The sequence below is a fragment of the Haematobia irritans genome, chromosome 5 (assembly GCF_050003625.1).
Source record: "Haematobia irritans isolate KBUSLIRL chromosome 5, ASM5000362v1, whole genome shotgun sequence".
NCBI lineage: Eukaryota > Metazoa > Arthropoda > Insecta > Diptera > Muscidae > Haematobia > Haematobia irritans.
This window is the reverse complement of record NC_134401.1, coordinates 100,850,581-100,872,697: the sequence shown is the minus strand read 5'-3', so window position 1 is coordinate 100,872,697 and position 22,117 is coordinate 100,850,581. Positions and strand designations below refer to the sequence as shown.

At 35.7% G+C, this 22,117-nt stretch overlaps 1 protein-coding gene across 1 annotated transcript; it reads left to right on the top strand.

Annotated features, from left to right (window-relative positions):
* The first annotated feature begins 6,958 nt into the window (after nt 1-6,958).
* LOC142238792 (uncharacterized) lies at nt 6,959-21,022 on the top strand. Its single transcript, XM_075310514.1, has 4 exons — nt 6,959-7,257; nt 15,077-15,203; nt 15,270-16,930; nt 20,465-21,022. The coding sequence occupies exons 1-4, from the start codon at nt 7,109-7,111 to the stop codon at nt 20,883-20,885; spliced, it is 2,358 nt and encodes a 785-aa protein (XP_075166629.1). The 5' UTR covers nt 6,959-7,108; the 3' UTR covers nt 20,886-21,022.
* The last annotated feature ends 1,095 nt before the right edge of the window (nt 21,023-22,117 follow it).

Below are 22,117 nucleotides of genomic sequence, written 5' to 3'. Positions count from 1 at the left end.
AAGGTTACCTTCTGCTAAATTTTAGTAAGATCGGTTGATCTTGAAGGTTTTTATGGCCAAATTTGGGAAAATCGGGCCATACATATATATGGGAGCTATAGCTAAATCTGAACCGATTTCGATAAAATTTTGCACATACAGTTAGTGATATAGGAGATTACATTTAGCAAAATTTGAGTACAATCGGTTGATAAATAAGGGTTCTTTGACCAAATTTGGGAAAATCCGGCAATACATATACATGGGAGCTATATCTAAATCTGAACCGATTTCGACAAAATTTTTCAGACTTAAAGGATGATGCAAAAGATTACTTTGTGCCAAATTTGGCGACGATCGGTAAGTAAAAAAGTGCAACGTGACCCTATTTTCGAAATCGGGCGATATATGGGAGCTATATCTAAATTTGATCCGATTTTTCATAGCGTTCGCCCTTGTGCCCAAAAAATAACAAATTTCATCAAAATCGGTTAACATTTGCGACCGGAACCCTGTGAACAACAAATATATGGACGGACGGACACCAAGCGCTAGATCAAGGAGATGTCAATTTTTAATTTGATGTCAAACGTTCCGGACAAACGTTATAATGCATTATAAAATCAAAAAAAAATTTAAAAATTATTTATTCGTCAAAATATCACAAAATTTCTTGATTCACATCCAAAACACTGGATTCGCATCACAACTTAAGAAGTGATGTAAATTCAGTGCAACGGCTGTTGAAATGGTGGACATCCGTCCTATGACAAGCCCATGTTAAATTCATCGCTTCAGTTTTGCACCACTTCCGGTGACAAAAAGAACATTTGGCGACGCTTTTTTTGCTACGATATTGAATTTATAAAAGATTTTATCAAAATTTTATTTTTATAGAAATTTTGTTAAAATTTCAATTCTATAGAAAATTTTGTCAAAATTGTATTTCTATAGAAAATTTTGTCAAAATTGTATTTCTATAGAATATTTTATCAAAATTTTATTTCTATAGACATTTTTGTCAAAATTTTATTTCTATAGAAAAAATTGTCAAAATTTTATTTCTATCGAAAATTTTGTCAAAATTTTATTTCTATAGAAAAATTTTTCAAAATTTTATTTTTATAGAAAATGTGGTCAAAATTTTATTTCTATAGACAATTTTGTCAAAATTTTATTTCTTTAGAAAATTTTGTCCAAATTTTATTTCTATAGAAAATTTTGCCAAAATTTTATTTCTATATAAAATTTTGTCCAAATTTTATTTCTATAGAAAATGTGGTAAAATTTTATTTCTAGAAAATTTTGTCAAAATTTTATTTCTTTAGAAAATTTGATCAACATTTTTTGCAAGATGTGTTCTTGCAAAATTGGGGAAAATTTCGTTTTCTTTGCTTAGACGTCACCTTAATTTTCCTGGAAAATTTCAAGTAAATCGGAGAACTTTAGTTCAACTCATCTAAATAATAAAAAGTCACGTACCCCATATTAATTACATAACCCCCCAGTATACTTTAAATATCAAGTAAATCGGAGAAGTTTAGTTTTTTTTTCTTCACTGTACTTAAAATGACCCCCCGGCTAAATATCGCCAAATAAAGTAGCTGATCTTAGTCTAGACGAAACCTTCAAGCTTTCCTGAAAATTTATAGCAAACCAGACATTTTTGGTTAAATTTTCAAAAAAGATGGCAAGGGGGAGATTCCCCACTGTTCAAACATTAGACAATCAGGTACCCCATATTAATATCAAAACGTCACCCACGTCCTCTGTATATGTCAAGTAGATCGGAGAACTTTGGTCAAAATTCGAAAAGCCGAGCAAGGGTAGGCCCCCCCCCGACCAAATACCACAAATGAGGTACCCTATATCCACCACTTGATTACCCTCTAAATTTCAAGTAAATCGATTCAGCCGTTTCCGTTTCAAAAAAAAACATAACTCGGATTTTTTCTATACACACAATAATTTTTTTTTAATTCCCGAAATTAATTGATGCAATTAAGTTTTTATTGAAATGTCTTCAATCACAGAAATGATGACATCAATCATCAAAGTTAATTAAAAAATTGATCCATTTAAACAATAATTGATATAACTAATTTTTATACCCTCCATGGGGGTATATTAACTTTGTCATTCCGTTTGTAACACATCGAAATATTGCTCTAAGACCCCATAAAGTATATATATTCTGGGTCGTGGTGAAATTCTGAGTCGATCTAAACATGTCCGTCCGTCCGTCCGTCCGTCTGTTGAAATCACGCTAACTTCCGAACGAAACAAGCTATCGACTTGAAACTTGGCACAAGTAGTTGCTATCGATGTAGGTATTGAAAATGGGCCATATCGGTCCACTTTTACGTATAGCCCCCATATAAAGGGACCCTCAGATTTGGCTTGTGGAGCCTCTAACAGAAGCATATTTCATCCGATCCGGCTGAAATTTGGTACATGGTGTTGGTATATGGTCTCTAACAACCATGCAAAAATTGGTCCACATCGGTCCATAATTATATATAGCCCCCATATAAACCGATCCCCTGATTTGGCTTGCGGAGCCTCAAAAAGAAGAAAATTTCATCCGATCCGGCTGAAATTTGGTACATGATGTTGGTATATGGCCTCTAACAACCATGCAAAAATTGGTCCATATCGGTCCTTAATTATATATAGCCCCCATATAAACCGATCCCCAGATTTGGCTTGTGGAGCCTCTAAGAGAAGCATATTTCATCCGATCCAGCTGAAATTTGGTACATGGTGTTGGTATATGGTCTCTAACAATCATGCAAAAATTGGTCCACATCGGTCCATAATTATACATCGCCCCCATATAAACCGATCCCCAGAATTGGCTTGCGGCGCCTCAAAGAGAAGCAAATTTCATCCGATCCGGCTGAAATTTGGTACATGATGTTGGTATATGGTCTCTAACAACCATACAAAAATTGGTCCACATCGGTCCATAATTATATATAGACCCCATATAAACCGATCTCCAGATTTGGCTTGCAAAGCCTCAAAGCGAAGCAAATTGCATCCGATCCGGCTGAAATTTGGTACATGGTATTGGTATATGGTCTCTAACAACCGTGCAAAAATTGGTCCACATCGGTCCATAATTATATATAGCGCCCATATAAACCGATCCCCAGATTTGGGTTGCGGAGCCTCAAAGAGAAGCAAATTTCATCCGATCCGCCTGAAATTTGGTACATGATATTGGTATATGGTATCTAACAACCATGCAAAAATTGGTCCACATCGGTTCATAATTATATATAGCCCCCATATAAACTGATCCCCAGATTTGGCTTGCGAAGTCTCCAAGAGAAGCAAATTTCATCCAATCCGGTTGTAATTTGGAACATGGTGTTAGTATATGATTTTTAACAACCGTGCCAGAATTGGTCCACATCGGTCCATAATTATATATAGCCCCATATAAAACGCTGTCCAGATTTGACCTCCGGAGCCTTTTGGAGGAGCAAAATACATCCGATCCGGTTCAAATTAGGAACGTGGTGTTAGTATATGGTCGCTAACAACCATACCAAAATTGAAAATTTTGTCAAAAGTTTATTTCTATAGAAAATTTTGTTAAAATTTTATTTCTGTAGAAATTTTTGTCAAAATTTTCTTTCTATAGAAAATTTTGTCCAAATTTTTATTTCTATAGAAAATTTTGTGAAAATTTTATTTCTATAGAAAATTTTGTGAAAATTTTATTTCTATAGAAAATTTTGTTAAAATTTTATTTCTGCAGAAAATTTTGTCAAAATTTTATGTATACTTTGTCAAACTGAATTATATACGTATTGGATCGATCTTTTTTGATTTAATATATACCACGTATGGACTTACATACAATTTAAAAGATGGTGTTAGGAGGTTTTAAGATCGGCAAGCGTTACCGCAACTAAGTAATTCGATTGTGGATGGCAGTGTTTAGAAGAAGTTTCTACGCAATCCATGATGGAGGGTACATAAGCTTCGGCCTGGCCGAACTTACGGCCGTATATACTTGTTGTGATTGATTTTTGCTTCAATTAAAATTTTGTTTTTTAATTTAATTTTTTATACCCTCCACCATAGGATGGGGGGTATATTAACTTTGTCATTCCGTTTGTAACACATCGAAATATTACTCTAAGACCCCATAAAGTATATATATTCTGGGTCGTGGTGAAATTCTGAGTCGATTTGAGCATGTCCGTCCGTCCGTCCGTCCGTCCGTCCGTCCGTCCGTCCGTCCGTCCGTCCGTCCGTCCGTCTGTTGAAATCACGCTAACTTCCGAACGAAACAAGCTATCGACTTGAAACTTGGCACAAGAAGTTGTTATTGATGTAGGTCGGATGGTATTGAAAATGGGCCATATCGGTCCACTTTTACGTATAGCCCCCATATAAACGGACCCCCAAATTTGGCTTGCGAGGCCTCTAAAAGAAGCAAATTTTATCCGATCCGGCTGAAATTTGGTACACGGTGTTAGTATATGGTCTCTAACAACCATGCAAAAATTGGTCCACATCGGTGCATAATTATATATAGCCCCCATATAAACCGATCCCCCGATTTGGCTTGCGAGTCCTCTAAGAGAAGCAAATTTCATCCGATCAGGCTGAAATTTGGTACATAGTGTTAGTATATGGTCTCTAACAACCATGTAAAAATTGGTCCACATCGGTCCATAATTATATATAGCCCCCATATAAACCGATCCCCCGATTTGGCTTGCGAGGCCTCTAAGAGAAGCAAATTTCATCCGATCCGGCTGAAATTTGGTACATGGTGTTAGTATATGGTCTCTAACAACCATGCAAAAATTGGTCCACACCGGTGTATAATTATATATAGCCCCCATATAAACAGATCCCCCGATTTGGCTTGCGAGGCCTCTAAGAGAAACAAATTTCATCCGATGCAGCTGAAATTTGGTACACGGTGTTAGTATATGGTCTCTAACAACCATGCAAAAATTGGTCCACATCAGTCCATAATTATATATAGCCCCCATATAAACCGATCCCCCGATTTGGCTTGCGAGGCCTCTAAGAGAAGCAAATTTCATCCGATCCGGCTGAAATTTGGTACATGGTGTTAGTATATGGTCTCTAACAACCATGCAAAAATTGGTCCACATCGGTCCATAATTATATATAGCCCCCATATAAACCGATCCCCCGATTTGGCTTGCGAGGTCTCTAAGAGAAGCAAATTTCATCCGAACCGGCTGAAATTTGGTACATGGTGTTAGTATATGGTCTCTAACAACCATGCAAAAATTGGTCCACATCGGTCCATTATTATATATAGCCCCCATATAAACCGATCACCAGATTTGACTTCCGGACCCTCTTGGAAGACCAAAATTCATCTGATTCAGTTGAAATTTGGCACGTGGTGTCCATGCAAAAATTGGTCGAAATCGGTCCATAATTATATATAGGCCCCATATAAACCGATCCCCAGATTTGACCTCCAGAGCCCCTTGGAAAAGCAAAATTCTTTCCATTCGGTTGAAATTTGGTACGTGATGTTATTATATGGTATCCAACAACCATGCAGAAATTGGTTCCTATCAGCCCATAATTATATATAGCTCCCATATAAACCGATCCCCAGCTTTGACCTCCGGTGCCTTTTGGAGAAGCAAAATTCATCCGATCTGCTTGAAATTTGGTACGTGGTTATCGTATATGATATTTAACAACCATGCCAAAAGTGGTCCATAACCCAAGTATTTCGATTGTGGATGACAGTCTTTCGTAGAAGTTTCTACGCAATCCATGGTGGAGGGTACATAAGATTCGGCCTGGCCGAACTTACGGCCGTATATACTTGTTTTTAATTGAATATTTTTTACAACTCAACTAAAATTTTAATTGGAAAAATTTTCGTGATATTTTTGTTCTGTGTATATAGATAGAAGATGGAACTATTTTTACATTGTTGTTAGAGGGAATAGTATACTAACATTAAGTGTCAAATTTCGACGGAATCGCTTGAAATTTATTTCTCCAACAGTCTCAGGAAGTCAAATCTGGGGATCGGCTGATATGGGGGCAATATATATTTATGGACCGCAATCATGCAACTATTGGTATTTGCATGGTTGCTACAGGGCATATACTCCTTATGCTTCCTGGAGGAATTTCATGCGATAAGGTTGAAATTTGGAACGTGATGTTCCAAATTTCAACCGTATCGTTCCAAATTTCAACCGTATCGCATGAAATTCCTCCAGGAAGCATAAGGAGTAAAACTTGGGAATTGGTGTTGGCTGTATAATTTTTTTGTTTTGGCTGTGCGGATTTATGTCAATACTCATAAAAACCGATTATCTCAATCACATTGTACTCTCCTATTTAGTAACTGGGACATCCCAGAACAGTAGTTGATAAAAAACAATTTATTAAACCGCCAAATAAGCTACTATTGTTAATCACGAAATGGCTATGGATAAGAAAAACCAGCAAATTTGTAAACAAAAATATTTCACAGACCAAATGGGAGCGTTCTCACACTGAATGAAGGTAAACAGATTTCACTTTCATTCATTTCACCTGTGAGTGGGTGCAAAGTGTGGCCCTCGCCATAATCAATTTTTTTGAATATCATTAAAAACAGATAACACGATCTAATAACGTCTGATAAGTTAGCCAATACGATAGAGATAAGTTGAAAAAAAAAAACTGTATCTCCTGTATCCTCTTTGTCGCTATTATCTCTGTGACATCGAAAAATCCTTGCATGTATAGGGTTAAACTAAATTGGCTTCATCAGTTTTCATAAAATATTGAAAGAGTTCGGTTCGTTAGTATTGGAGAAATATTTCAATTTCTTTTCGACGCAATTTTAATATTGAAAAAAAAAAAAATCAACGATTATAAGCATATGTATTTAATTTAAATAAAAAGAAAACAACAATACAAATGTATTATAAAATCCTTTCAATAATAGATTTTTATTATAAAGAGTCCCATATAAGTTTAAAGGTGTTTGAAATAAACGATCAATTAGATTGAGTATTGCCAGAGAAATACACCATACAATTTGAAAAGTTTTGACCGTGTTACAAAAAAAAAGCCATATTGGACTTTAATATATTTGGATTGGCATAAAATGATTTCGAAGCATTATTATTTAAGTGTGTGTTTGCATATTCTTGCTTGCCTTAGTTCCATTGAGTGTTCGGAGATCGTAAATTCAGCAAATAAATTGGATATTTTAAAAAATGTAGTCAAATTAACGGATACGCTGTTAGAAGCCACGTGAGTAAAAAAAATCGGGGTTGAAGCTCCTATATCCGCTCCCATGGGTTTGAATCATTTGGCTCGTCCACTAAAAATATTTAATTATTTAACAAATTATTAATTAGTTATTTTACATACTTATTTAACTTCCTTAATTATAAAACAACTCTCCTGAATAATTAATTCCTCGTACGTTTAAGAAATAATAAATAAACAAGTAAGGAAAGTTTAAAGTCGGTCGGGTTCGATTATATTATACCTTGCACCACTATGTAACATAGAACTACATTTTCAATACCATAGGAGAAAATCATTGGCCTCTTTGGTCATAAAAGTGTAAATTGGGCGAAAGATATATATAGCTATATCTATTTTGAAGTTTTTGATCAAAATTTTGCTATTTTGTTCTCTAGAAAATATTTTTTTTTCTAGAAAATTTTGCCAAAATTTTATTTCTCTAGAAAATTTTGCCAAAATTTTATTTCTCCAGAAATTTTAAAAATTTACTTCTATAGAAAATTTTGTCAAAATTTTATTTCTGTAAAAACTTTTGTCAAAATTTTATTTCTGTAAATACTTTTGTCAAAATTTTATTTATCTGAATACTTTTTTCAAAATTTTATTTCTATAGAAAATTTTCTCAACATTTTATTTCTATAGAAAGTTTTGTCAACATTTTATTTCTATAGAAAATTTTGTCAACATTTTATTTCTATAGAAAATTTTGTCAAAATTTTATTTCTATAGAAAATTTTGTCAAAATTTTATTTCTATAGAAAATTTTGTCAACATTTTATTTCTATACAAAACGTATGTCAAAATTTTATTTCTATAGAAAATTTTCCCAACAATTTTTTTAGAAAATTATGTCAACATTTTTTCTAAGAAAATTTTGTCAAAATTTTATATCTATAGAAAGCTTTGCCAACATTTTATTTCTATAGAAAATTTTGTCACATTTTATTTCTATAGAAAATTTTTTCAAAATTTTATTTCTATAGAAAATTTTGTCAACATTTTATTTCTATAGAAAATTTTGTCAACATTTTATTTCTATACAAAACGTATGTCAAAATTTTATTTCTATAGAAAATTCTCCCAACAATTTTTTTTAGAAAATTATGTCAACATTTTTTCTAAGAAAATTTTGTCAAAATTTTATATCTATGAAAGTTTTGCCAACATTTTATTTCTATAGAAAATTTTGGTTAAAATTTTATTTCCATAGAAAATTTTGATAAAATTTTATTTTTTTAGAAAATTTTCTCAAAATTTTTTTTTAGAAAATTAAAATTTTTCCAAAAAAAAAAAATTGTCAAAATTTTACTTCTATAGAAAATGTTGCCAAAATTTTATGTCTATAGAAAATTTTATTTTTATAGAAAATTTTGATAAAATTTTATTTCTATAGAAAAATTTCTCAACAAATCTTTTAGAAAATTATGTCAACATTTTTTCTAAGAAAATGTTGTCAAAATTTTATTTCTATAGAAAGTTTTGCCAACATTTTATTTTTATAGAAAATTTTGTCATATTTTATTTCTATAGAAAATTTTGTCAAAATTTTATTTCTATAGAAAGTTTTGTCAACATTTTATTTCTATAGAAAATTTTATTTTTATAGAAAATTTTGATAAAATTTTATTTCTATATAAAATTTTCTTAAAAAATTTTTTTAGAAAATTATGTCAAAATTTCTCCAAAAAAAAAATGTCAAAATTGTATTTCTATAGAAAAATTTCTCAATTTTTGTTAGAAAATTTTGTCACAATTTTATTTCTATAAAAATTTTGTCACAATTTTATTTCCATAGAAAATTTTGTCAAAATGTTATTTCTATAGAAAATTTTTTGCAAAGTTCTATTTCTATAGAAATTTTGTAAAAATTTTATTTCTATAGAAAATTTTCTCAAAATTTTTTTTTAGAAAAATTTTTCAACATTTTTTCTATAGAAAATTTGGTTAAAATTTTATTTCTATAGAAGGGAGCCACCGTGGTGCAATGGTTAGCATGCCCGCCTTGCATACTCAAGGTCGTGGGTTCGATTCCTACTACGACCGAACTTAAAAAGTTTTTCAGCGGTGGATTATCCACCTCAGTAATGCTGGTGACATTTCTGAGGGTTTCAAAGCTTCTCTAAGTGGTTTCACTGGAATGTGGAACGCCGTTCGGACTCGGCTATAAAAAGGAGGTCCCTTGTCATTGAGCTTCACATGGAATCGGGCAGCACTCAGTGACGAGAGAGAAGTTCACCACTGTGGCATCACAGTGGACTGAATAGTCTAAGTGAGCCTGATACATCGGGCTGCCACATAACCTTACCTAACCTATTTCTATAGAAAATTTGTCAAAATTTTATTTGTATAGAAAATTTTGTCAAAATTTTATTTCTATAGAAAATTTTGTCAAAATTTTATTTCTATAGAAAGTTTTGTCAACATTTTATTTCTATAGAAAATTTTGTTAAAGTTTTATTTCTATAGAAAAATTTTCAAAATTTTAATTCTATAAGAATTTTGTCAAATTTTTATTTCTATTTGTTCTATAGAAAATTTTCTCAAAATGGTTTTCTATAGAAATATTTCTCAAAATGTTTTTCTATAGAAAATTTTGTCAAAGTCGTATTTCTATAAGAATTGAAGTATATCTTATTTGGAGAGGAATATTTTGCAAAATCTACCAAAATATCAAGAATTCTACCAATCTACCAAACAGTAAAAAATCTACCACTTTTTTGGTAGAATTCTACCAACTGTGGCAACCGTGGTTCACAGACAGACGGACATGGCTATATCGACTCAGGGACCGATCCTGAGCAATATTTCCAAAGACACCCTATGTAAAATTGAAATTATCATGTGTCTCGTAAAACACTTCAAACTGATTTATGGCACTCTGGTATTAAGCGCTTATATGGAAATGACTAATCCAACCACTGACGAAATTCCTTTCATTCTAATTTGCTGGATGTGGTTATAATGGTCGTTGGGGTTTAATCCAGTGTAAATAAAATGCAGGTTAACATACTCTTATTTGATGATACCACTTTCATCCAATTGCGTTGTTTTGTATTGTAAATAAACGGAACAATGCAAAACATGCAGTTTTATTATGGGATCATGAACTTATGTTTAATGACGTTGATAAAACTTAGAACATTTTGAAAATGTAGCATTTATTACTGATTTTTTGCACAAAGCTCATTCTGGAGGTCCAATTTTAGACCACCTTTCCATGCATTTGAGGGCGTGTTTCAGCAATGTAAATGCAAGCAACATAAACAAATGACTTCAGGTATACCAACAAAAAATAATCGACTGACGTTAAATCCCTCGAACGCGGAGGGCAATTCACCGGTCAATTTCTAGAAATAAAACAGCAAAAAAAATGGAGCACTATTTCAGCAGGATTGTAAGGGAGAGAGGCAGTACCAACTGCTTACAAAACAACCGAATCAGCGCTGATTTTTGTGAGCGATGTCCCGATTTAGAGCAGCTTCTACAGGCCAACCCTGGGTGTGGGCGAACGTAACTTCTCCGATTATCGTTAAATCCGTTTCAAGTTAGCCGTATGTAATGTTAAGACCAGTTTTCCATAAAATGTGAGAAAAGTAGAATGGAAGAAATATAGCGATTCGCTGAATATGATGGAACACGGGACAGGTTATCGAACAAGATGTTGAGTTGTTAAAGCGCTTAAATCAGCATGTCCTAGAGTAAAACCAAAGGGAAAGCTCGATCGCCATGGATGTCCAACCAATTAAGATAATCTGTTAATAAGGCAAAGTAGGCCTTACAGCCTAAGGTATTAACATACTTAACATTCTAAGATCAATGGACAGCGTCTAAAGGGTGATACGGTCAAAATTTGGTCAATATAAACTTGACGTATTTCTTTCAATTTTGCATTTAAAAAACCTGAACATCCCTCATTTTGAAGGTGTGTGTGTGTGTAGAATGTAGCTCTTATTTTGATTTTGGAATTCACTCTTCAGTTGTGAAAATGCCGTCCAAGCAAGAAGAGCAGCGTATCAAAATTTTGCTCGCGCATTGCGAAAATCCGAGCTACTCGCACGCAAAGCTGGCAAAATCGCTAAAAGTTGCCAAATCAACCATTACAAATGTAATTAAAGTGTTTGGGGAACGTTTGTCGACAGCCAGGAAGTCTGGATCGGGGGGAAATCGAAAACCGGAAGCCGCTGAGGCGACAAAGAGAGTTTCCGGTAGTTTCAAGCGAAACCCTAACCTCTCTCTCCGCAAATAAGCTGGTTGTATCGTCTACAACCGTGCATCGAGCCAAAAAACGAGCCGGACTATCGACTTACAAGAAGGTAGTGACTCCAAATCGCGATGATAAACAAAATACGTCGGTTGACTGCGTGGTAATGGACGGCGAAACCTACGTCACAGCCGACTACAAGCAGCTTCCGGGACAGGAGTTTTATACGGCAAAAGGAAGGGGAAAGGTAGCAGATAGTTTCAAGCACATAAAACTGTCAAAATTCGCAAAGAAATATCTGGTTTGGCAAGCCATCTGTACCTGTGGCTTGAAAAGCAGCATTTTCATAGCTTCCGGGACTGTCAAGCAAGAAATTTACGTGAAAGAGTGTTTGAATAAACGTCTGCTGCCTTTCCTGAAGAAACACGGTTGTTCCGTACTGTTTTGGTCGGATTTCGCTTCTTGCCATTACGGTAAAAATGCCATGGAGTGGTACGCCGCCAACAACGTGCAGGTGGTTCCCAAGGACAAGAACCCTCCCAACACGCCAGAGCTCCGCCCAATTGAGAAATACTGGGCTATTGTCAAGCGGAACCTAAAGAAGACCAAAAACCCTGCTAAGGACGAGCAGCAGTTCAAGGCAAACTGGCTTTCTGCGGCGAAGAAGGGGGACAAGGTGGCTGTACAAAATCTGATGGCAGGTGTTAAGCGTGAGGCCCGGCAATTCGGATTTGGAAAAGCGAAAGCCTAACTGAATATTTTTCCTGAATTTTATACTAATTGTACTTGAAAAAGAAATTTAATTTGATTTTTCAAATAAACGATTTCACCAATTTAAACGCGTTTTCCCTTGACCAAATTTTGACCGTATTACCCTTTATTTCAGGGGTGTTCCAGTTACTATTTAACACGCGATTTCCTGGAAATCAGATAACTAATACTAAATAAAATAGAGGCCCAACGATCATATAAGGCGATTCGAAAACGCCAGTCCAAAATCAGTTGCAATCTTACTGCAAGATCGTCATGTGACCTAGGTTAGGTTAGGTGGCAGCCCGATGTATCAGGCTCACTTGGACTATTCAGTCCATTGTGATACCACATTGGTGAACTTCTCTCTTATCACTGAGTGCTGCCCGATTCCATGTTAAGCTCAATGACAAGGGACCTCCTTTTTATAGCCGAGTCCGAACAGCGTTCCACATTGCAGTGAAACCACTTAGAGAAGTTTTGAAACCCTCAGAAATGTCACCAGCATCACTGAGGTGGGATAATCCACCGCTGAAAAACTTTTTGGTGTTCGGTCGAGGCAGGAATCGAACCCACGACCTTGTGTATGCAAGGCGGGTATGCTAACCATTGCACCACGGTGGCTCCCATTAGTGGGACCATCATACATTTAATATTGCATGAACATTTTATCGTCAAAAAAATTTGTTCGCGTTTCGCATATCTTAATGAAGAATATTTTGAAAAACAATAAAGCCACTCTAGGCTTCATCCCAAACTGGATAATTTTATCCAACTTTTGTTATTGTGAAAAAATGGAAAAAAAGAATTTCGTGTTTTGATCAAATACTGTTTTCTGAAGGGAAAAAATACGGTGGAAGCAAAAACTTGGCTTGATAATGAGTTTCCGGTCTCTGCCCCAAGGGAAATCAACAATAATTGATTGGTATGCAAAATTCAAGCGTTGTGAAATGAGCACGGAGGACGGTGAACGCAGTGGACGTCCGAAAGAGGTGGTTACCGACGAAAACATCAAAAAAATCCACAAAATGATTTTGAGTGACCGTAAGATGAAGTTGATCGAGATATCAGAGGCCTTAAAGATATAAAGACATCAATATTTGGATATGCGGAAGCTCTGTGCAAAATGGGTGCCGCGCGAGCTCACATTTGACCAAAAACAACAACGTGTTGATGATTCTGAGCGGTGTTTGCAGCTGTTAACTCGTAATACACCCGAGTATTTCCGTCGATATGTGACAATGGATGAAACATGGCTCCATCACTACACTCCTGAGTCCAATCGACAATCGGCTTAGTAGACAGCGACCGGTGAACCGTCTCCGAAGCGTGGAAAGACTCAAAAGTCCGCTGGCAAACTAATGGCCTCTGTTTTTTTGGGATGCGCATGGAATAATTTTTATCGATTATCTTAAGAAGGAAAAAACCGTCAACAGTTACTATTATATGGCGTTATTGGAGCGTTTGAAGGTCGAAATCACGGCAAAACGGCCCATATGAAGAAGAAAAAAGTATTGTTGCCACAAGGGCTTCGAATTGCTTCCCCACGCACCGTATTCTCCAGATCGGCCCCCAGCGACTTTTTCTTGTTCTCAGACCTCAAAAGGATGCTCGCAGGGAAAAAATTTGGCTGCAATGATTCCTTTTTCTCCGCATCATGACAGCTCATACAGCAGTCATTATACCTCGCGCCAATAGTTTTTGCAAAATCGCCTAGCAGGCAGCGACCCGTTATAGCAGATATCAGAAGTGATATCTGACGTCTCGAGAACACTAGTGTGCGATTTAAGTTTAAATGGGGCCATATTTGCTTGGTGTCGTTACAACCCTTGCCATTCTCCCATCGAACATTTGCCACAGACCATCTCTGCCCACAGCTTGTCACTCATATATCCTACCAATCAGCTCCTTAAAAACTTTCTTTTGGTCCAGATATAACAGTCGTTCTGTTTTATTGGAACAGTTATGCGGTCTGGTAGGATCTGTCGCTTAGTCTATTGTAACCTGTAGTGTAGTTGGAAAGTGTCTCCGGTCCCGGAATTATAACGTTAGTTTTTATTTCTTTAAGCCTTCTGTTAATAGTCGCTCAGTCTCTAGCAAACTGTTAATAAGTCTTTTCCGATCTGTCTGGGTTTGAACTCATGGAAATTGTCTTCGAACAATTTCTTTACCTCTCTTCCCGTAAAGTATTACTAACTACCAATTTTTGTTATGATTCCTTTAAGTCCTCTCTTAATAATCGAATAATCGAAACTGCAGTGCAATTTCTTGGGTATACTTTTCGATCTCAAGAAATTGTCATTGAACATTTTCTCCACCTCTCTTCTCGTAAAGTATTACTAACATATCTATCATCTCTGGTTTTAATTTCTTCAAGTACTCTGGTAACAGTCGTTGAGTTTAATTTATTTAAATCCTCAGATATTGTCATCCAGTCTCTTGGAAGGTATTATATAGTCTGTTGGGATCTGTCGCTTAGATTCTTGGAAACTGTATTTTAGTTTCTTGGGTATATGTTACCATTCGATTTCATGGAAACTGTATTCGGTGAATTGCTTCAGCTTTCAACCCGAAAAGCATTTCTAAGTATCAACTCTAGATTTAATGTCTTTCAGTCCTCTGAACAGTCGTTAAGTTTCACTGGAGATGTTATTAGGGAACTGTAGCCTAGTTTCGTGGAACTGTAGTTCAGTTTCTTGAATGAACGATTCGAAAACTATTTCGGGTCAATTTCTTCTTAATTTCTTAAAGTCCCCTGGTAATTGTCGTTGAGTCTCTTTGGGATTGTTATTAGGTCTCTTGGGATTTGTTGCCTCCTGAAAACTTTGTACGTCATTATCAACTATTATCTGTGTTTTTTTTTTGCAGGCCCTATATCAACATAACCATTTCTGCAGCTCAGCCAAATTGCGTACAGATGGCTTGTAAATTTGTGTGCTTCAATGGAAGATCCAGTGAAATTGAACATGACATCAATATTGTGGCAACTAAAAACGTAAGTTCCATCAGGAGAAAATATATAGCTTGCATAAATTTGATATATTTTGATATTATTCCACAGAACTTGAACTGCAATCATATTGAAGAGTTGCGTTTGTACAATTATGAATTTCCCGATAATAAGCTGTACTATGGTTTTCTGGGTTCATATAGCGATAAAGTTGAAACTCTCTACTTGGCATCTTCCAATATAACTGACGTGGCACCGGGTTCCTTTGCCAATGGCATCTTTCAAAAGATCCATTTTGAAAATTTGAAATTGGAGCATATGAAAAAGGATTTCTTTGAGGGAATAACGAAGGACTTTGAAGCTTTATCGGTAGTTCAAAAAGAAGATCCCCTCAAGATGGTGAATGGAGATTTTTTGGATTATGTCAAATATGACATTAAACACCTTAGTATGCAAGTGGGTCTGCGTTGTGTCCGAAATTTGACTGGCAGTGACAATCTCCTCAGCAATTTGGTATATGTGGATTTCAGCTACAACAATTTTGGTGATCGCCTCAGCGATACGGTGTTTAGTCAATTGTCCATGGTAGAACATATGGACTTGTCCCATTCCAATTTGGAATATTTACCAGCTTATATATTTGCCCAGTTCACCTCGACATTGGAGTATCTCAATTTGTCGCACAACAAATTGAAGACAATAACTAGAACCATTTTTGGTTGGTATGAAATACCGAGAGATTTGAAAATCTATGCCAATGACAATGAATGGCACTGTTCGTGTGGATTACAAGAGCAAATGAAGGACATTTTTGTATATCAGACAACAAAATTGGTATGTTCTGAACCTGAGCAATATGCAACTTGTGATGTATTTGATGATCGTATATGTGAGGAAAACTCTGGTGAGAGGGGTACAGTCATTATTTATGAGGATCCAACTACAACAACCCTAAGGTTTAAACCCAGCACTTTGCCTCCAAGGCAAGAGGAGGGATTTGCTACAGCTTCTACAGAAATGACACCGTCTGGTATGCCTCCTATGTTTGGTCCATCCGATAAAGTAACCGTTCCAGCTGTTGTTATAAGACCAGATTTAGTGGAATTGAGATGCTCCTCGGTTTTGGAAAAGGATAATTACACCCAACAACCTCTCAAATTACCATTTATGGATTTCACTTTGCATCCACGGGATCAACTTAGAGTGGATGTAATCATAAAAAGTTCTGTGAGTGATAATATTATGTCTTCCGATTCTAGCTCCAGTTCCTCATCTTCGTCATCGTTGGAGTTGCTAAATGAATCCATTGCTCTCATATGGTTCAGTAAAGTCACCGCTCAATATCAGAAAATGGAAATTAACTATAATGAATATGGATTGGGTTGCTACAAATCGTTGTCCTTTGTGAATACCGTAAACGCATTGCTACCCAATACGGCCTATACATTTTGCATGGTTTTGAACGATCAAATTATATCCCCTTTCAATTGCAAATCCTTACATGTGGATAGTAATTTGTCCATACAGAGTAGTGCTTGGATTACCCGAGATATGAAAGTTACCGGCCTATCCTTGATTATATTTGGCATACTGATATTTTCTTTTGCGGGTATTTTTATGATCTATTTATTGCTGAAACGTAAACCAATTCTATTGAAGGGTAGTAAACGTGTCACTATGGCCAGTTCTAATGGTGGAGATATTGTTGTAATGCCAAGAGCAAAATCTGTGAAATCCATTAAGGAGAAGGAATGCCAACTGGCAGCGAGAAGGTAAGATTGTTGTCGAAAGTCAACTATTAAATAATATCCATTACATAAAAAGCTTCTGGTCAGACCAAGAGACCATCAGGAATTTCGACCATTCGCCGATATTTCGAAAGGTTTTGCTCGTATATAAAATTGTACCAAAAATGAAAATAATATTCCTGTAAGTGTTATTGCAATTAGGTTAGGTCGAAAAAAGAATCCAGGTGTCCCTGTCTCATGTCGGCTGACATACACATAAGCCAATATCGGCTTGTTGTGTGCTCAACACCCTTTTATACCCTCCACCATAGGATGATACCCCCCATCAACTTTGTCATTCCGTTTGTAACACATCGAAATATTGCTCTAAGACCCCATAAAGCATATATATTCTGGGTCGTGGTGAAATTCTGAGTCGATCCGAGCATGTCCGTCCGTCCGTCCGTCTGTTGAAATCACGCTAACTTCCGAACGAAACAAGCTATCGACTTGAAACTTGGCACAAGTAGTTGTTATTGATGTAGGTCGGATGGTATTGCAAATGGGCCATATCGGTCCACTTTTATGTATGGCCCCATATAAACGGACCTCCAAATTTGCCTTGCAGAGCCTATAAGAGAAGCATATTTCATCCGATCTGGCTAAAATTTGGTACATGGTGTTAGTATATGGTTCCTTACACCAATGCAAAAATTGGTCCATATCGGTCAATAATTATATATAGCCCCCATATAAATCGATCCCCAGAATTGGCGAGCGGAGCCTCAAAGAGAAGCAAATTTCATCCGATACGGCTGAAATTTGGTACATGGTATTAGTATATGGTCTCTAACAACCATGGAAAAATTGGTCCATATATATAGCCCCCATATAAAGCCATCCCCAGATTTGAACTCCGGAGCCTCTCAGAGGAGCAAAATTCATCCGATCCGGTTGAAATTTGGTACCTGGTGTTAGTATATGGTCTCTAACAACCATTCAAAAATTTGTCCATCAGTCCATAATTATATATAGCCCCCATATAAACCGATCCCCAGATTTGAAATCCGGAGCCTCTTGGAGGGCAAAATTCATCCGATCCGGTTCAAATTTGCAACGTGGTGTTAGTATATAGCCGCTAATAACCATGCCAAGATTGGTCCATATCGGTCTATAGTTATATATAGCCGATCCCCAATCACACAAAAATTGGTCCATATCGGTTCATAATCATGGTTGCCACTCGAGCCAAAAATAATTTACCTAAATTTTATTGCCAAAGAAAATTTTGTTAAAAGTTTTATACTTCTATAGAAAATTTTGTCAAAATATAATTTCTGCCCTGCCGAAGAGTCTATCAGGATCTGTCCCCTGGAGAAGTATTATGACATCGCCCGCATAACATATGGGTTGAAACGCCTCCTTAGTTAGAACTCTTAAGCCATGTACAGTTGTTACCCACAGTAGTGGCGATAGTATATTTCCCTGTGGAGTTCCCCGCCCTAAATTGGCCGTTATGGTCACATAATGGGATACACAGCCTTCTATTATTTAGCATATGGGCTATCTATCCAACCGTTTAAAGAATCGTTCACCCGAAACGGGTCTAAGAATTTGATAAATATGTCGGTGCTAAACTAGTGCTTAATTTTAATTATTTTTAATGCAAAAATATTTGGTTTTAGTTTAGTTTTTGTTTTTTTATACCACCACCAGAGTATGGGGGGTATATTAACTTCGTCATTCCGTTTATAACACATCGAAATATTGCTCTAAGGCCCCATAAAGTCGTGGGTCGTGGTGATATTCAGAGTCGATCTAAGCATGTCCGTCTGTTGAAATCACGCTAACTTCCGAACGAAACAAGCTATCGACTTGAAACTTGCCGCAAGTAGTTGTTATTGATGTAGATCGGACGGTATTGCAAATGGGCCATATCGGTTCACTTTTACGTATAGACCCCCAGATTTGGCTTGTGGAGCCTCTAAGAAAAGCATATTTAATCCGATCTGGCTGAAATTTGGTACATGGTGTTGGTATATGGTTCCTAATATCCATGAAAAAATTGGTCCACATCGGTCCATAATCGGTCATAATTATATATATCCCCCATATAAACCGATCCCCAGATTTGGCTTGCGTAGCCTCAAAGAGAAACAAATTTCATCCGATCCGTCTGAAATTTGGTACATGGTGTTGGTATATGGTTCCTAATAGCCATGCAAAAATAGGTCCATATCGGTCCATAATTATATATAGCCCCCATATAAACCGATCCCCTGATTTGGCTTGCGGAGCCTCTAAGAGAAGTAAATTTCATACGATCCGACTGAAATTTGGAACATCGTGTTGGTATATAGTCTCTAACAACCATGCGAAAATTGGTCCATATCGGTTCATAATTATATATAGCCCCCATATAAACCGATCCCCGGATTTGGCTTGCGTAGCCTCATGCAAAAATTGGTCCACATCGGTCCATAATTATATATAGCCCCCATATAAACCGATCCCCGGATTTGGCTTGCGGAGCCTCAAAGAAAAGCAAATTTCATCCGATCCGGCTGAAATTTGGTATATGATGTTGGTATGTGATCTCTAACAACCATGCAAAAATTGGTCCACATCGGTTCATAATTATATAGTCCCCATATAAACCGATCCCCAGATTTGGCTTGCGGTGCCTCTAAGAGAAGCAAATTTCATCCGATCCGGCTGAAATTTGGTATGGGGTGTTAGTATGTTATATGGTCTCTAACAACCATGCCAGAATTGGTCCGTATCGATCTATATTATATATAGTCCCCAAATAAACCGATTCCCAATCACAGAAAAATCACGATTGACACTCGAGCCAAAAATAATTTACCTAAATTTTATTGCCAAAGAAAATTTTGTTAAAAGTTTTATACTTCTATAGAAAATTTTGTCAAAATATAATTTCTATAGAAAATTTTGTCAAAATATAATTTCTGTACAGAATTTTATGTCTGTAGAAAATTTTGTCAGAATTTTATTTCTGTAGAAAATTTTGTCAAAATGTTATTTCTATAGAAAATTTATGAAGCATTTCATAGCTGGAGAAGAATATTTTGCAAAATCTTCCAAAACATCAAAAATTCTACCAATCTACCAAACAGTAAAAAATCTATCATTTTTAGTAGACTCGTATTCATAATTGTATATAGCCCCCATATATAGCGACCCCATATTTCAATTCTGGCTTTATAATTACAGCACAAAAGTTCATATCGGTTCGTAATTATTTATTCTCTATATATACCGGTCAAGAACTGATTATATACGTACTCAATCGACCTTTCTTTTCTCTACTATATATCCCGCATGGACTAACTTACAATTTAGAAGATGATGTTAAGAAGTTTTAAGATGCCTTGTCATCGCCCGCAATCCAAGTAATTTAATTGTGGATGACCGTCTTTGGAAGAAGTTTCTACGCAATCCATGGTGGAGGGTACATAAGATTCGGCCTGGCCGAACTTACGGCCGTATATATTTGTTTACTTTATCACTTATTGAATAAAATGTAACCACTTTATTTTTGTCCTTATTTTTCAGTCCACCACCCCGAAATGAGAGACGTAGAAAATCTGTGGATAGTGTGGCAAGTTATCAAAGTTATATGAATGCCAATCTTTATGAAGTCATACCAGCTTACTCACAGATCGAGGATAATGAGGATGAAAGAAGAAGTCCCAATCGGTCCCAAGAAACTGTCACCAATCAGCTACAGTTACCGCCGCCAAATATTTTGCAAAATACCGATATAGATTCGGGTTATCTTACACCATTGCAGACAGTCTCAAGTACTGCAGATCTTGTGAATTACGCCGAGATTCCATATCGATCAAAACGTGTCTCTAATGATCCATTGCCTGAGGTTCCGGCAGATCAGGAACCATTTTATGCAGTATCTCTAGATGGAGATGAAGATAGATCAAATATTGGAGTCATTTATATGTTGGATAGTCAAGTATAGACGAGAAATAAAACCATATTAAAATTCTATTATCCAAACAAGGAACTTTCTTTCAGGCTTAGAAACTATTCAAATATGGTATCATGAAAATTACATATTCAGCAAATATGCAAATATAAACTATTCAGCAAAAAACATTGGTTGTTGTGCCACAAACGTTTTATTATGCACATCCTGCTATCCTGGTATTCCATGCAAACTTTGTGTCAAATTTCATATAACCATATGAAAATCGAGATTATATATAAATCTAAGTCGACGTATTCGGTTAGTATTTTGTGTGCTTAACATACACGTTGTAGATTTTTGCCACGACAATTTTTACAGTTCCAACAATTTGAGAACTCATTGCATTTAGAAATTTTTCAAATGCCAGTTTCTCTAGAAACATTTGCAAATTACTTTTGAATAAAAATTTCAAATTATTATTATCAACAATTCTAAAATTCTTCAATATCCCTTAGAATATTAAAACAAGTATAAACGGCCGTAAGTTCGGCCAGGCCGAATCTTATGTACCCTCCACCATGGATTGCGTAGAAACTACTACGAAAGACTGTCATCCACAATCGAATTACTTGGGTTGTGGTATCTTAACTCGTTTTCTAAATTGTGAGTTAGTCCATACGTGGTATATATTAGACAAAAAAGTATGTGTAGGTAAGTCTACAAATAATTACGAATCGATATGGACTTTTGCACGCTACGTAGGGAGCTAGAATTGAAATATGGGGGTCGCCTACACGCTCGCAAAAAATCGCTTCTGTAACATATACTCCCAAACATATTTTGCTTCAAGCATATACATTTTTGGGTATTGCCCAAACATTTATATGTTTGATCTCTTCCAATATATAATATGTTTGAAAGCATATTGGTCTAAACAATATATGTTTGGGTAGTCTAAGTTCCAAACATTTTGTATTTTTGCATCCAAATTCAATAATGTTGTCTTCCAAAAAACAATATGTTATTATGTGAACATATAATATGTTTGGAAGCATTTTGCACCCAAAAATATTATATGCTTAAAAAAAATTCTCCCAAACAATATTGTGCTCAAAATTTTATTTATTTATTTATATATTTACAATCATAATGAATTATGAAAATAAACAGGTAATATAGGTGCTAACAACATAGGTTTTCGACCTGAATGCTCAAAACTTTGTTTCTGCCCAATTGTATATTCCCCGACATCTTTCTCACTTCCACGAGATTTTTTAGTTCTT

Coding starts and splice junctions, on each gene's coding strand:
- LOC142238792 (XM_075310514.1), top strand. CDS start 7,109: ATGATTTCGAAGCATTATTATTTAAGTGTGTGTTTGCATATTCTTGCT. Junction 15,204..15,269: donor ATATTGTGGCAACTAAAAAC/GTAAGTTCCATC, acceptor ATTATTCCACAG/AACTTGAACTGCAATCATAT. Junction 16,931..20,464: donor TGCCAACTGGCAGCGAGAAG/GTAAGATTGTTG, acceptor CTTATTTTTCAG/TCCACCACCCCGAAATGAGA.